We start from the raw sequence: 17183 nt of genomic DNA, 5'->3' as shown, positions 1-17183 counted from the left end.
GTAAAAAGATAACACAGTATTCTAAGGGTAGAGCAGCAACATCGTTACATAATGGGAATGCAAACAATCTCGTTATTTTTAGTGTGTGCTGGATAGGTGTGAGTCAGTAAGCTAACAAGCTATGCTAACAGGTCGATTAAGGACCTCTCGGCATGTCTGAGAAAGGCAAAAATGCCGACAAACTCTATGTGACTCCGCCTCCATAGGCGGAGCTGTATCATTTACAAAATAATGCGTACTGCTGTCCAAGTCGCATACTAATTAAACTTTCATTATCACTTTCACTAACCCAGTGGTTCCCAAACTCTCTGATGCGACCCCCCTTTTAAAGAATACATTTTTTTTGGGCCCCCCAATCGCAACAAAATGTAAACAAAATGAGTAAAAATGCTATCTATATTGAAAAATGGTAAAATTGTGATTCCTCTTCAAAAAACGCATTAAAGCTGTGTAATCACATATTTTAAAACAGTTATAATAAAGTTGTTTGAGTGTAAAGAAATTTTAAAAATACATATTTTTCATGCTTGATGACCCCCGCCCCTCCTTCGGGGGGGTGCGGTACCCAGTTTGGGAACCACTGCACGAAACGTATACAACCAAACTGCATCATTGATAAATCAAATCTAATTGGTTGAGGCTGTGAGAAAAGTGACATCGTTGGTACGCATCTCGGTATCATGTCCAATACCCGCTTCCGAGCTCTACATGCTAGCTAACATGTAAGCTAACCTATATAGCACCCTGGTCTCGCTTTTAAATGTTGTCTTTCAAACTAAAGTTTGCTTGAAGACAAGAGAGAAATTGAAATGTGAACAAAAGCAACACTCAACTATCACTTGATACCAAATCAAAACAATATTGTTAAATCGATTTAAGGTGGAATATAAATGGAAAAAAAACATGCAGCAGGTTAATTTGTGACAGTGTTTTGAAGCTAATCAAAAAGTACACGTCGGCGCAAATCAAGAATATTGACAATTGTTCCTCAACAGCTCAAAAAAAACATCCGCTAACAAGCCAGAACGAGAAGGAAGCTGTGAAAGTGTGTGATTTTGTCTGAACCCACCGATGGCGTCACACTTCCAGCGGCCACGCCCCTGTCCAAAGCAGCTGCAGTTCATCAGGTATCCTTCCTCGTGTTGTTTGGTGAACGTCTGATTCACTTCATACGTCAACCCATCCACACTACACTGGTCTGTGGAGTACACAACAGCTTCATCAGCGTAAAAAAAACACGTGTACTGCTACTATAATGCAGTGTTTTTGCCATACTGTGTGTGTGTGTGTGTGAGCATGTTTCCATAATCTTTCCTTTGTGTAAACCCTGCAGGTGGAGCTAAAGCTCTAAATAAGTTGCAGGTGCGCAGATTTCCTGTTGACCTTTTTTGCTAGCTGAGAGATGGTGTTACACAGTGACCTTTGACCTCTTCACTCGGGGAACGCTAAAATGAGTCGTCAATTGTCACCCCTACCTTTCAGTTGGGAGTACGCCACACAGCTCCATTCTCCTCTGCCGTTGCCCACACAGGTACACCTCATCATGTGACCCAGGACGTCATGGCGTTTGTCCCACTGGTCGCCCACGCGGTACATCACACCCTCGCTAGAAGTGCAAACTTCTTCATGGGCTGGAAAACACCAAGGACAACTTTAGATACACTCTGATAGTTAATATTTGTAAAGTCACTGTAGAGCGTGAATAGAAAGTTAAACAAAACACACCTGTGTGTGTCTAGACTCTATAGGAAAGAAAGACTGAATACAACGTAGAAAACAGCTGTTTGAAGTTAGTCTTTAATACCTTGAAGGTGGAGCTGTGCAAAAATCTGAAAAGTTGGTAATTATTGTTGAAATTAACCTGGCAAAAGCCAGATTGATGTGTAGCCCCTCCCTCTAACTCCAGTTCTTCACATTGATCTGTGTCTGTGTCCCCTAACCCAGGGAGGGACATGAACAGAATGCTTGAAGCTGATTGGGCCAAGCGCCTGTCCACCATGATTTGTTTTGGCCAATCACACGGTAACAAATGATGATGTCGTCATCGGCATGCGCCGCAGAGATGCTGCTACAACAACAACAAGGCTCCGCTGGTGAAAGCTCTCTTTTAGGACAGTAATGATGGTTGTTATGTCGTTGAGTGACTTTTGCTGTTTTTGCAACCCGGGTATGTGAGTTAAGAGCACGTTAACCATCCTCCTGTTTTGATTTGTAGCTATGCTAATAGCGGTAGCCCAGCTAGTTCCTCTTCCCGCAACTGCTCATGAACCAGTTTTGCTTTTGACGCTTCTGTCTTCGTCACACCAGGATATCCCGCCCTAAACCACAACGCTGCCTCGTGATTGGTTCAAACCGTTTTGGTTCGGGTTCGAAAGGCAAAGGCAGGAACAGCACGAGATGGATTCTGGTATTTGTGAAGAGAATCCATCTTGCAGGCAAGGCTATGTTGAAATGGCCTGTAGGTAAAGTATTAAAGTCATGGAACAGCTAACCAGCTGCCATACCTGGTCAGTGATGGTTTTATCTCTTCAGATTCTGACTCATGCTGACTCTGGCTGAGTTGTAAATGTCACGCTCCGTACTATCCACTCCAAACTCAATGAGTATATACTGTCTACTATATACTATTAGTATGGTTAGGATGATGAGTGTTCCCACTGAAGTATACTTCCAAGATTCCCAAGATGCATTTGGAACCTACAAGAAAAACCTGAGGCTAAATATCTGCCCCTACAGGTCAGCAAAGGAAGTGTATATGGATCATAAACAATCTATGGTTCTAGTTTCAGACTGGAATTAAGTTTTTGCACTTTAAGAAAGAAAGCATTTTTTTTATTTTTCATAATCAATTTGAAACTTCAAAAGCTCATACAGAGTTCAGTCCAATATTTTTTTTATTAATTATGTATGCTAATAATACTGCTGATAAAACAGTGTGGGATTTTGTCATTTTTTCCTGATAAAAGTTTGGCATTTTGTCCGATTTGCACAACAGAAAATAATAATAATCTATTAGAGTAGGACAATATCTTGAGTTCAAAATACGATATGCGTAAAAAATAGTAAAATAAATAAATAAAATAAAAATAAAATAAATAAATGAAAATAAATAAATAAATAAACAAACAAAATTTAAAAATACATATAAATATATTAATATTGTACTGTATCGATCGCACAAAACCATTACGTATTGTGTCTTCAATTTTTAATTTTATTTATTTATTTTTCATTCATTTAATTATTCATTTTTATTTAATTTTTATTTATTTATTTATATTGTTTTTTTCTTTTTACATATCGTATCTTGAACTCAAGATATTGTCTATTAAAATGAAAAATTTTTATCAGGAAAAAAACGCCAAAATCCCACACTTTTTTTATCAGCACAAAATAATTACTCATATTTAATAAGACAACCTTTTATTACAGTTACAGTTAAAGTAAATGGTTTTTTGTCATGGATTCATGAAGAACACAGTTTGGGGTTACTTCAGTAATCAATGATTAAACACAAATTTACGGCTGCTTGTGAGACGATCTGGATTTATAGTCAACAAATCTCCCGTTCACGTTCTCACACTGACTAATGTGCTGTGCTCCTACTCTTACCTTGTCCTTATTTAGAAGCAGCTTGTGTTTTGATATCTTGCCCAGAGATACTTCAACACATGCACAGTGAGTTCCAGGAAAAAAAACCGCTGTGACTTCATATCGTTAAAAACCTTTTAGGAGTAATGGCATTGTTGGCTTTTCGGTAGAAACACTTTTAGATTTTTGGGGTCCATCAATAAAGTCAGCAAAATGATGGTTCATTGTTCAATGAAGCTGTGATAACCACATTTATTTATTCATCTGAATAATATCCACTGTTATACAGGACATTTTGAGTTATTTGAGCCATAATATATACTGTAGTCATTATCAAGATGTAAATCCTTGTTTTAATAAGAAATAAAATGGGCTAAAAGTGACCAAAAGTGGTAGAAAAGGGGATGAAATGGGATTTTTAAAACCACATAAACTGGTTAAAAGTTGCATATTAGAGCAATGGACAGAAAAAGTAGTAAAAAGGGTTCAAAGTGTCAATGTTGGAAGAATTTGTTTAAACTGGTTAAAAAATGGGCGTGACAAATCATGAATGTGGTTAAATTGGCCAAAATAAGCATGAAATATGATGAAAAGAGGTTAAAAGTGTCAATAATGGGTCAACATATGTGACATTAGGGGGAAAAGTGCTGGAAGGGGTTTGTGAGTGCTGAAAATGTCTTGAAAGTGGAAAAAATGTGCAGAAATGGCATTGAAATTTGATGAAGAAATTAGAGTAATCTAGCAAAATATGCATTAACAGGTACAAAAATATGGCAAGAAAAAGTGATGAAAATAGGTTAAAATATGGCGTGTTTGGTGTAGTTGCAGAAAAAGGGTGAAAATAAGCAAAAATCTCTGAAGCGTGTCTTCAAACCAACAGTGGAAACAGCTGTGAAATGGGAAATTGAATCCAAAGAGCCTTTGAAGAGGATTACTGCAGGTCGAGGAGGGAGGAAGACCCCGACCTGTTTAAACACCCCCATTAACATGTTAACGGCCCCCATGTTTGATGAGCTCTGTGAAGTAATTACCAAGCCCCGCCCACTCCTTTGACAGCTGCCTTGTTTAACAAGAACAAACTCGTGTAACAACAACAACCAATGGCCATTGGTCACCAATAAACCCATAACGTTGTTGTGTCAGCTCATTTTGGTTGGAACGTAGAGGAACACTTTGGCTTTTCTACATCTGGATAAAACATCTGGGAACTGTCAGACAAGGACAACTCAGTGTAAAGCAGAAATTGGCAACTTATCACAGTAGGGGGCGGGGTTATTGTCTGATCCCAAGGACACATGTCGGCATTTACAATAATGACTAATCTGAGCATTAATACAGGAAAGAACAAAGAGTGTCTGTGTGTTTTTGCTGTCATTTTGTGTTTTTCTCCTTTTCAATGTGTGATTGTGTTCATTTTCATTTTGCAATTTGTTTTTGTTTATTTCCTTTTTCTCATTTTGTGTGTTTTTGGAGACATTTAGCATATTTTTCTATCGTTTTGTGTATTTTTGTTGTCATGTTTGTATATTTTTCTATCATATTGTATATTGTCAGATTGTGTGTGATTTATAGTGTATTTTTGTTCTCATTTTGTGTATTATTGCTGTTGTTTTGTGTATTTTTTTTTTGTCATTTTGTATAATTTTTTGCTCATCTTGTTTGCACTTGTTGTTATGTGTTTCTTTTGTAATTTTGGGCGTTTTTGATGTTGCTTTGTGTGTTTTTCTGCCATTTTCTGTATTTTGTTGTCGTCTTGGGTGTTTTGTAAATAATTTTGTTTTTTTTGTTGCCATGTTATGTTTTTAGTGTCATTTTCTGTATTTTTTGTTCTCGTTTTGTGTATTATTGCTGTTTAGTGTAGTTTTATTGTCGTTTTATGTATTTTAATTGTCATGTTTTCAGAAAACTTTTATGTATTTTTGTTCTCATTTTGTTATTACTGCTGTTGTTTTGTGTATTTTTATTGTCATAATGTGTGTTCTTAGACTAAATTTGTTCTCATTTTGTGTTTTCAGTGTATTTTTTTTGCCATTTTGTGTGTTTTTGGGATCTTTTTTTGCAATTACTTTGGGGACCGTATAAAATTAGACCAAGGGCAGCATGTGGTCCCCGCGCCAACAGTTGCCCATGTCTGGCGTAAACGAAACCAAATAATACAAGAGAGGAAACATTAACCATGTATAAACAACCCCCACTGGCTCAGCTCCAGTGTTGTTACGTTTGTATTCCGACTTAAAAAAAAAACATCTGCTAATTAGTTTCTGTCTGCTAGCTTAGCTCAATTGAGTTAAGCTAATTAGGCTAACCTGTCAAATCCACTTTCTGTTGCTGTATGCAAATGTACATTAAAAAAACCTCATTTCAGTCTGAACGACTAATGAATGAATGCTAATCTTGTTATCTGTGAAGAACCTGATTTAGTAGTACTGTTAGTAAACTGTTACCGCTAGCAGTTAGCATAGAAGCCAGTGGTTCTCAACCTTTTCAACCCAAAGGAACAAAATGGTGGAAAAGGTGGTAAAATGGGATTTTAAAAACCACAGAAATTGGTTAAAAGTTGTAGATTGGCCAAAAACAGTAAAAAAAAAGGGCGTCAATATTGGAAGAATTAGTTTAAACTGGCAAATAATGGGCATAACAAATCGGTAATGTTGTTGAATTGGCAAAAAAAAGGAAGAAATATGGTGATAAGAGGTTAAAAGTGACAATAATGGGTCAATGTGTGACATTAGGTGGAAAAGTGGTTGAAATGGTTCATAAGTGCCAAAAATGTCTTCAAAGTGGAAAAAAATGTGCAAAAAAAGGCATTACATTTGATGGAGAAGTGGCAAAAATGGGAGTAATGTAGAAAAAATGCTTAAAGAGGAGCAAAAATAATGCAAAAAAAGTGATGAAAATAGGTTAAAATACAGCAAGTTTGGTGTCATTGCAGAAAAAGGGTAAAAATAAGCAAAAAATGGGCTCAAATTGTTCAAAAAATATTCTTAGTTTCTTGAAGGCATCTGGCGACCCCTTCCGAGAGTCTTATGACCCAAAATGGGGTCCTGATCCCAAGGTTGAGAACCCCTGGCCTAACTTAACAAGTCAATCAGAGCAAAGAGAGACATGTTCTAAAGCTAGTTCTGTTTGTTTACTCTTACCAGCCATGGGACAGAATCCAAACCGCTGCTCTGCGTCGTAGTTCTCGGTGGTGCCGCACCACTTCATCCCGTCCCTCCGCCCGTCAGCAGTGCAGTCCGTGTAGTTCCGACCGTTGTAGAGGTACGGGAACTGACACAGGGCCCCGTTTGAGTTACCACCACGAGTTGTTACGAATACTGAAGAACACAACAAATATCAAATCAGACGGACTCTGAAGTAGACTTTAAAGTTCTGCTGCTGGTGTAAAAATGTGTGAATGGTTTGGTCCAGAATCCATCAGTGAGATGAACTCTAATGGACTCAGGTCAGATAGTCGAGCCCAGAGTTCACAGTAAACATGGTGATTGTAAAGTTGCGCATGCTAACATAAACAACAACTTTTTGCAACATTTAGCAACAAACCACGTTTAAAAAACATATGAGAATTTTTTTACGTTACTTTTGACCAGATTTACAGCAATATTTGTAAAATTTGTAATAGTTTTTTCTCGTAAAAATATTTAAATCTAAATATTACATTTAAATATAAATGTTAAATCGAAATGCTAGATGTTAAATCTAAATGCCAGATGTAAATCTACATGTTAATGATAAATGTCAAATGTAAATCTTAAATGTTAAATATAAGTCTAAATGTTAAATGTAAATCTTAAATGGTAAATCTAAATCTAAATGTTAGAAGATAAATCGAAATGTGAAACTAAATATTTAGCTAATATGCAATTTCACCAAAGGTACCAAAAGAAAAGCTTATTATCATTTAGATTTAACATTTAGATTTAAAATTTAGATTTAATATTTGGCATTTAGATTTATTATTTAACATTCCTATTTAAATGTAACATGAGGATTTAGATTTAATATTCAACATTTAGATTTAATATTCAACATTTAGATTTAATATTCAACATTTAGATTTAATATTCAACATTTAGATTTAATATTCAACATTTAGATTTAATATTCAACATTTAGATTTAGCATTTAGATTTAACATTGACATAAATCACAAATTTCACAAATATTGCTGTAAATCTGACAAAAGACATGTTTTTTAAACGTGGTTTGTTGCTAAATGTTGCAAAAAGTTACCTTTTATTTTAGCACACATGGCTGTAAAATCGTCACCCTATAGCCGTTATCTTTAAACATGATCAAAAATTAAATAAATAGATCAGCTCACCGTTCTTCTCAGTACAGTAGGAATACTTCTGATCCGTCTCATAGTCGGAGGATGTGGAACACCACAGTTGTCCCTCACTACGTCCATCAGACGTACAGGAGTGGTAGGTTTTCCCTTTGTAAACAAACGGAAACACACAAGGCTGCCCTCCAGAGTTTCCTCCATACACTGGGGCCGGTCCATCTGAAAAACAAAAACAACAACATACCAGGTTCATTATTTCAATTACCGCCCTCATCCTTTTTTTATTGATTTAAATAGAAGTGAAACGAACCCCATTGATCACAGCTTATTCCATTTCCAAGGCAGGTACAAATCATCTGCTTCTGGCCTTGGGTTTTAATCCAGCGCTGACCGATGGAGAAAGAAAGCCCTGAATCTGTCCTACAGGATCCGTCCTGAGAGAGCTGTGGTACGGAGACAGGCTGGTAGATCGCTGGCTGGATGTTAGTGATCACACGAGAACCTGTGCCTAGAATAGAACAGAGAGGTTCAGGGTTCTCATCAGGAATTTATCACAACATAGGGGCGGGATCATAAACTATTATCACAGCGGGGCCGCAAAAATGTCATTATGTCAGCATTTAGAATCATGATTGATGAGCAGTAATAGAGAAAGTCATTTTTTGTTTTCGTGTTGGATTTGAATGTTGTATGAGTAATTTTGTGTATAAAAAAACAAGTAAATAGAAAACGAAAAACAAAAATAAGGAAAAAAAAAAGACAAGTATTTTTTTTTTTGGGATAAAAAAGTAAAAATAAACAAAAACCAAAAAAATAAAGAAAAGTGATTTGTGTATATTTGTTGTTTTGTTTTCCCTTTTGTGCTTTTTTCTAAGTTTTTTATGTTTTTTGGAGTAATTTTGTGTATTTTTCTCATTTTCTGCTTTTTCTTCTGGGGTCGTACCAAATAATACAGATAATTATGAGATAAAAAAGTTATGATTACGAATTAGTAAAATGACTCTCATAATTATGACTTTACAACTTTAATTATTACATTTATCTCAATTATGTCTTTACTAACTCATAATTATGACTTTTTATCTCATAACTATGACTTTTTAAACTTATAATTATGACTTTTTATCTCAATTATGTCTTTACAAACTCATAATTATGAGTTTTTTTTATCTCATAACTATGACTTTTTTAACTATAATTATGACTTTTTATCTCAATTATGTCTTTACTAACTCATAATTATGACTTTTTATCTCATAATTGTGACTTTACAACTTTAATTATGACATTTATCTCAATTATATCTTTACTAACTCATAATTATGACGTTTTATCTCATAATTGTGACTTTACAACTTTAATTATGACATTTATTTCAATTATGTCTTTACTAGTGAGTATATTTTGTGGCGGAAACGGGCTTCCATCATTTTTTCAGTAAAAAATAAATAAATTAAAAAAATGTAAATAGTTTTTCAAATTAAAACACAATCTTAAACGACTGTATTCTATACTTTATCAACTTTATCAAATATAAATCTAGTTAAAATAAAATGCAGAAAAAATGAAAGAAGAAAAAAAAAGACATTATTTTTTACACAGTATAACAAACATGATCAAAAAGTAATTATATAAAAAACATTGTTGGGGGTCAGCATAAATTTGTGATTTAAAAATGGGGTCACGAACCCTCTGGAGTAGGGGATCAAAATCACATTAGTGTAAGGACGAGAACAAACGTACAGTATTTGTAAAGCAGAGCAGAATTAGAGGAAATAAACAAGACTATGATGTAATCGTGTGATGTATTTTCACCGTTCCTATGGCAACACAAGCAGATATATTTATCCAACGCTCCATAATCACAACAAACCACTTCAAAAACACACATTCATTCCCTCATTTACTTCTCTCTCTCTCTCTCTCTCTACATTCTCCTTCTCATGAGGTCATGATCATGAGTTTGAAGACTCTTATCTATCGCTCCTCACAACATCTGTCTCGCATTCTTCACCCCACGCCGAGGAGGGGAGCAAAACAAAAGGACGGAGATGTCGTCACTTCTCACCCAGGCCGGTGGTGTGAAGGGAGGCGTGTCTCTCACACTTCCACTCCCCTCGGCCGTTACCCGTGCACACGCACTGGAGCAGGTGTCCCCGAGCGTCCGACTTGGTCCACGTGTCCCCGATACGATAGGAGGACAGAGTGTCCTGGTCGTTACAGCGATCTGAGAGAAACAGGAAGAACGGACTCTGTGAGGCATTGTCTAAAGCCGAGAATATACACATTTTTAGAACAATTTGAGCCCATTTTTGCTTATTTTTAACATTTTTCTGCAACTACACCACACTTGTCATTATTTAGCATATTTTCGTCACTTTTTGTTCATTTTTGTCACTTCTAAATTAATTTTCAAATGCCTTTTCTGCACATTTTTTTTCACTTTTCAATACATTTTCAGCACTTGTAAACCATTTCCAACACTTTTTCCACCTAATGTCACATATGATGACCCATTATTGTCACTTTTAACCTCTTTTCACCATATTTCATGTTTATTTTTTTGCAAATTTAACCTCATTCACCATTTGTCATGCCCATTATTTGCAAGTTTAAACTTACCGTTCCTTTTTTCTGCCACTTTTAAGCCAATATTGAATAATTTTTACCACTTTTTCTGTCCATTTTTGCCCAGTCTAATGTGCAACTTTTAACTAAGTTCTGTGGTTTTTTCACAAGCATTTCCACCATTTTTGGTCACTTTTATTTGTGATTAAAACAAAGATTTACATCTTTAAGATTACTTTATTCTATGGAGCAAATAATAATAATACACTTTCTGGATAACAGTGGACAATAATCAGATAAATAAATGTGGTTATCACAGATTATTAGAACAATGGACCATCATTTTGCTGACTTTGATCTTAAAAATGTAAATCCTTGTTTTAATCAGAAATAAAATGGGTTAAAAATGACCAAAAAGGTGGTGAAATGGGATTTTAAAAACCACAAAAATTGATTAAAAGATACAAATAAAAGTGGCCAAAAACTGACAGTGTCAAAGTGTCATTATTCGCTTAAAAGAGACAAAAATGAGGGGAAGGCGGGTTGGGGTAATGTAATTTTAAACGTAGGAACAAATAACGGGCATGACAAATCATGAATGTGGTTAAATTGGCAAAAATAAGCATGAAATATGGTGAATTGAGGTTAAAAGTGACAATAATGGCTCAATATATGTAACATTAGGTGGTAAAAGTGGTAGAAAGGGTTTATAAGTGCTGAAAAGGTCTTGAAAGTGAAAAAATGTGCAGAAGACATTGAAATTTGATGGAAAAGTGGCAGAAATAGGAGTAACGTAGCAACAAAGCATTAAAGGAGCAAAAAAATGGCAAGAAAAAGTGATGAAAATAGGTTAAAATATGGCATGTTTGGTGTAGTTGCAGAAAAATGGGAAAAAATAAGAAAAACGTTTTTCTTTGAACGTGTCACCATTTGTGAACTTTTGAAGTGATAAAAAATAAGAGAAACATTGGGGACACTTGGGGGCGTGGTCTTACTTCTGGAGGTGCATGTGATGCGTCCACTTCCCTCCCCCAGACACGTGCAGTCCACGATCATCCAGCCCTGGTACGGCTTCTCCCACGTCTCACCCACGACGTACGACGTTCCCGCAGAATTATCGTAACATCTTTCAGCTGCGCAACAAAAAGAGTTTTTATAGCAGAAGAAAAACACCTCCCTACGTCTTCATCCTCCAGTCACATTATCAACATTTATGACAGCATTAAGAATAATGACAAATCTGTTTTTGCATTTTTTTGTTATCATCTTGTATAGTTTTTTTTTCTCTCATTTTATGAATTATTTGAGACATTTTCATATGTTGTTTTGTGTTGTTATCCTTTGGTGTACATTTTTCTGTCATTTTGTGTGTTTTTGGAATCAGTTTTTTGTATTTTGTTATTTTTACGTTTGTTTTTTTGTCATTATGTGTATTTTTGTTGTTTTTTGTATTTTTGTTATCATTTTCTATAGATTTTTCTCTCATTTTATGTGTTTTTGCAGTCTTTTTTGGGTATTTTGTCATAATATTTTTGTATTTTTCTATGATTTTGTGTATTTTTGTTGCTTTGTGCGTATTTGTTGTCATTTTATATAGATCTTGTTCTCATTTTATGCGTTTTTGAAGTCATTTTTGTGTATTTTGTTGTCATTTTTATGTTTTTTTTCTGTCATTATGTATATTTTTGTTGTTTTGTGCGTTTTTGTTGTCATTTTATATAGATCTTGTTCTCATTTTATGTGTTTTTGAAGTCATTTTTGTGTATTTTGTTGTCATTTTTATGTTTTTTTTCTGTCATTATGTATATTTTTGTTGTTTTGTGTGTTTTTGTTACCATTTTGTATAGATTTTTCTTGCATTTTGTGTGTTTGTTATCAATTTAAATGTTTTTGGAGTTATTTTGTGTATTTCTCTTGTCATCTTTTGCATTTTTCTGTAATTTTGTGCATTTCCGAGTGAATTTGTGCTGTTTTTTATAATTATTTGCATTTTTCGGTAATTTAGTGCGTTTTTGGAGCCAATTTATGCCTTTTTGTGGTCATTTTAGGTATTTGGAATTATTTATGTTTATTTTTGTTGTTATGTTTTTTGACATTTTGTGTATTTTTTGGAATCATTTTCTTCATGTACTTTGGGACCTGTTGCCTGCTCTCGATCTAGAGTGAACTCTTCATCTGATTTACTCACCGACTGGTTTGCAGGTCCACTCCCCCTTTCCGTTCCCCAGACACACACACTCCAGCATGTAGCCTCCTGTTTCATGGGGTCTGCTCCAGGTGTCTCCTATCTTATACGACGCTCCGCCTTCATGGCAGCGATCTACACACAGACGTGTGAGAAGAAATGTGTGAGAGATAATTAAACAATCCAATATGTTTCTACCATTATCCAACCAGTGGCTATAAGTGCAAACAGCTGCACAGCTACATTTGTCAATCTGCATCTGGTCTCGTATGGATAAAAAGATAAATAAAAACGTTTACAGCCATCAGTCTGGCACATGGCAATTTAAAGTGGGACAGAATAAAAACACTAGCTGGGAAGTGTGGTTTGAGGTTAGTGGAGCTAAGGATGATGTGTTAGATTCTAGGTTCTGGTTCCTACTGGCGATGGTGCAGCTGATCTTTCCTCGTCCAGAACCGATGCAGGTACAGTCCCAGATCATCCCGTCCTTAGGCCTCTCGTACGTTTCCCCCACGGAGTAGGACTGCTGGTTGATTTTATCAAAGCACTTTTCCTCTGCTGCACACACACAAAACACACAGAGATGTAGAGTAAAGATTAAACAGAGAAATGGATGATTCCTGCAGATAGCACTAAAATAAACCAAACTTCAGGTACTTTTGTAGAGAATTTTCTCTCATTTTAAGAGTTTTTGGAGTAATTTTCATGTGTTTTTTTTTTTTTTATTGTCCTTTGGTATATTATTCTGTCATGTTGTGTGTTTTTGTTGTTTTGAGTATTTTTGTTATCATTTTATGTGTTTTTGGAGTTAATTTGTGTATTTTTCTGTGTTTTTTGAGTCATTTTTGTTGTTATTTTTTGTATTTTCTGGTCATTTTGTATATTTTTGGAGTTTTGTGTAATTTTGTTTTCATTTTGTATATATTTTTCTCGCATGTTGTGTGTTTTGCTTATTAATATACGTGTTTTTGGAGTTATTTTGAGTATTTATGTTGTCATTTTTTCCAATTTTCTGTAATTTTGTGCATTTTTTTTTTTGTCCTTTGGGTTTTTGGAGTTACTTATGTTTATTGTTGTTCTTTTATGCATTTTTCTGTATTTTTTGGAGTTATTTTGTGTATTTTTTTGTCATATTCTTCATTTATTTCTGGAATTTTGAGCATTTTTGGAGTCAAATTGTGCATTTTTTTCCAGTTCCGCAGAACTGAAATGAACCAACCTTCAGGTTTACTTTTACACTTGATGCCTGTGACTCCATGGCAGGTACAGACTAAAGTGCTTCCCAGATACGGCCTCTCCCATTGGTCGTTAAGCTCATATAGACGACCGTTCTCGATGCAGCCGTCTGAAACACACATGATGAGATGTTACAATGCACAAGCTTCAATAGGGTGTTTTGTGTGTGGTGTGTGTGTGTGTGTGGTGTGTGTGTGGGGGGGGGGGGGGGGGGGGGGGTTGCTTTCACTTTGGAAAGACAAAACAAAATCACTGGAAAACAGTCAAACCAAAGCAAGAGTCTTAAATGATTAAAATGAGATAAACTGAATAAACATTTTATTTAAAATGTAAAGTCACCAGCATGCGTTAGTTTATCTTCAAAGACCCCCCCCCCCCCCCCCCCCCCCCCCCCAAACAAAGCAGATGGAGTGATAACTCATTACAGTACACAGCATGACGATCAAACACCTTCTTTGTTCACGTCCCATGATTTCATCTCTCTGTGTTTGTCCTGATGGTTTCACGTCTTCACCCAAACGTCAGTGACACCAATCACCAAAGTTCATGCAGCAGTTACAGAAAGTAGCTTTTCTTATGTTTAATCTTAAAGATGTAAATCCTTGTTTTAATCACAGGTAAAATGGGTTAAAAGTGACAAGAAAAGGTGGTGAAATGGGATTTTTAAAAGTGAGAGTGGCCAAAAACGGACAAAAAATGTGGTAAAAAGAGTTCAAAGTGTCAACATTGGCTTAAAAGTGGCAGAAATGTGAAGGAGGATGGTAATGTAATTTAAAAAGTCAGAATAATTAGTTTAAACGGGCAAATAATGAGTATGACAAACAGTAAATGTAGTTAAAATGGTAAAAAAAAAAAAAAAAAAATGGCATGAAATGGTGACAAGAGGCTAAAAGTGACAATAATGGGTCAACATATGTGACATTAGGTGGAAAGGGTTTAAAAAGTGCTGGAAATGCCTTGAAAGTGAAAAAAAAAATGTGCAGAAAGACTTTGAAATTTGAATTGGAGTAAAGTAACAAAAATGCATTAAAAGGAGCAAAAAATATGACAAGAAAATGTGGTGAAAATAGTTTAAAATGTGGTGTAGTTTGGTGTAATTGCAGAAAAAGGGTAAAAATATGCAACAACAAAAAAAAGGCTCAAATGGTTCAAAAAAACATTCTTATAGTTTCTTGATGACATCTAGCGACCCCCTCCCAGGGTCTCGCGATCTCAAATGGGGTCCTGACCCCAAGGTTGTGAACCCCTGCTTTAAATTTGGCCCGTAAAAACGACAGACAAAACATGAGTCTGTGCGTAAAACACCAACTATAGATGTCTCAGCCTCTCCAAACACATACATTCAACTTTTTTCCCAATGCTTATGTCACATGGTGGAACTCATTATTAATCTCGCATCTGTATTTTCCAAAATCCTGCAATTTTCCTTAAATTATCATATAGCATTTCCCTAAATGAAATAGAAATTGGTCAGAAACTCAAGTACATTAAAGTGAAACTCCTGCAGGGTTTGATTCCTTCCATACTTTACATATATACTGTATATTTAATATACATATCTGATCATGTGTCTTACCTGGGGACACTGAGGAGACGTGATGCTGCTGCGCCTGCCGCCGCTCCCTGTGCGTCCCTTTGGGCATGCCGTGCACTGCGCTCCCCAGGCCGACCCACAGAGCGACCAGCACCCTGACCATCACCATGGTGCTGCCCGACACAGCCACTCGATCCATGGAAGACGTTTTAAAGTCACCGTGGTTTTAAAGTCTGGTTTTACGCACTCCACAGCGCGCTGGACTGGGACTGGGACTGGGAGTGACTTATCAGGACCAGGCTCAGGGTTTAGTTCACATAACGGGGAGGGACGTCCTATCACAGCCCCTACCCACCCACTAGTGCCCATAGTACCACCCACCCACCCCCCCACACACACACCTACCCTCCCACACTGTGTGACACACACAGCACATGTCCTCCTCCTGCACTTTTACATTCATTTAGAATTAAAACAGTTTCACTCTTTCACTAAAAATTAATCTCCAATATGAAGCAAGTGAACGCATGTCCAACAAACTTCTAGAAAAGTAAAAAGTTTATGTGGTAAACAAAAGTGTTTATGAAAATCATGTATAACAACCATTAGATCAGAGATAAGTGACTATTATCACAATATATTCCTATAATTTTGTCCGTTCTAGACTAATTTTTTGTATTTTGTTTTTGTTGTCCTTTTGTGTTTTTTCCAGTCATTTTATGTATTTTCATTGTTTTGTAATGTGTTTTTGCAGTCTTTTTGTGTTCTTATGGAGTAAATTTGTGTATTTCTGCTGTTGTTTTGTGTATTTTTAGAATAACTTTGTGTATTTTAGTTTGTTTTTGAGTAATTCTGTGTGTATTCTTGTTGTCTTTTTTGCGTTTTTGCCATTATTTGGTTTATATTTGTGTTATTTCACGAGGTTTTGAAATAATTTTGTGTACTTTTCATCTTTGTTGTGCTTTTTCCAGTCATTTTCTTTTGTTTTTGTGTGTTTTTAGAGACATTCTGTGTTCATACTTTGTTTTTGAGTAATTTTGGACCTATTTTCTTTCTCCTTATAGCGTTTTTGCTGTTATTTGGTGTCATTTTGTGAATTTTTGCAGTAATATTCTGAATTTTTGTTTTTGTTTTGTGTGTCTGTTATCTTTTTGTTCTTTTTTTGTTGTTGTTTTGCATGTTTTTGCCTTAAAATAAAACCAATGAGTTTTTTTTTTTGTTTTTTTTTTTGGGGGGGGTGGGGTTACATAATAGTCCCAATACTACTGCAGGTCCCACATAATACATAGTTTAAATTAGAAGAATTTGTCTTTGATGAATCTGTTTTATGAATAAAATGTCATTTCTTGTTTCTTGGAGGACCTATACTAACTCTCTAACTTAATTCATCATCACCTTCACCAGTTCAACAAATCACTTTTAGCTCCGAGGGGACGGATTACACCCGGACCCCCCTGCAACACTCGTGCTGGCGGCGCTCCTGCACCTTGCGATCCCCTTACACTATGAAAGATTCCTGATAATGAAAGCTTTTAAAAATATGTCCAAAAGGCCTTGACTTTTCCTGACGACAGTGATGCAGCACAGTGTGCACGTCTATAAGTTTTACATACTCTACAAGAATTAGGTCACATGGCGTCAGTATCTGGAGAGTCTCCAGTAGCCCAACGTGTCAGTGAGTGTTTTCTGGTGCTGGCTGGGTGTTTTATTGCTGTAATGAAAGCTACACTTTCTTTGAAATGTGCAAATCAGCAGGTCAGATTTGACTCTTTTTTTTCTCT

General features: G+C 35.7%; 1 protein-coding gene across 1 annotated transcript in view; it reads right to left on the bottom strand.

The window, feature by feature from the left end:
• Positions 1-15692, bottom strand: part of LOC114454820 (fibronectin-like) — a 52397-nt gene extending 36705 nt beyond the window's left edge. Inside the window, exons 1-11 of the mRNA XM_028435599.1 lie at positions 15445-15692; positions 13852-13977; positions 13053-13190; positions 12636-12767; positions 11443-11580; positions 9948-10106; positions 8190-8387; positions 7916-8098; positions 6732-6908; positions 1476-1631; positions 1070-1198 (exon numbers count right to left, since the gene is read on the bottom strand). Coding sequence (XP_028291400.1) covers positions 1070-1198; positions 1476-1631; positions 6732-6908; positions 7916-8098; positions 8190-8387; positions 9948-10106; positions 11443-11580; positions 12636-12767; positions 13053-13190; positions 13852-13977; positions 15445-15601 — 1693 coding nt within the window. The 5' untranslated portion in view covers positions 15602-15692. The remainder of the gene's footprint in view (positions 1-1069; positions 1199-1475; positions 1632-6731; positions 6909-7915; positions 8099-8189; positions 8388-9947; positions 10107-11442; positions 11581-12635; positions 12768-13052; positions 13191-13851; positions 13978-15444) is intronic.
• Positions 15693-17183: the final 1491 nt, after the last annotated feature.

Source organism: Gouania willdenowi, chromosome 21, assembly GCF_900634775.1.
Source record: "Gouania willdenowi chromosome 21, fGouWil2.1, whole genome shotgun sequence".
In the NCBI taxonomy this organism is placed as follows: Eukaryota; Metazoa; Chordata; class Actinopteri; order Blenniiformes; family Gobiesocidae; genus Gouania; species Gouania willdenowi.
This window is presented reverse-complemented; position numbering and strand designations above follow the sequence as displayed.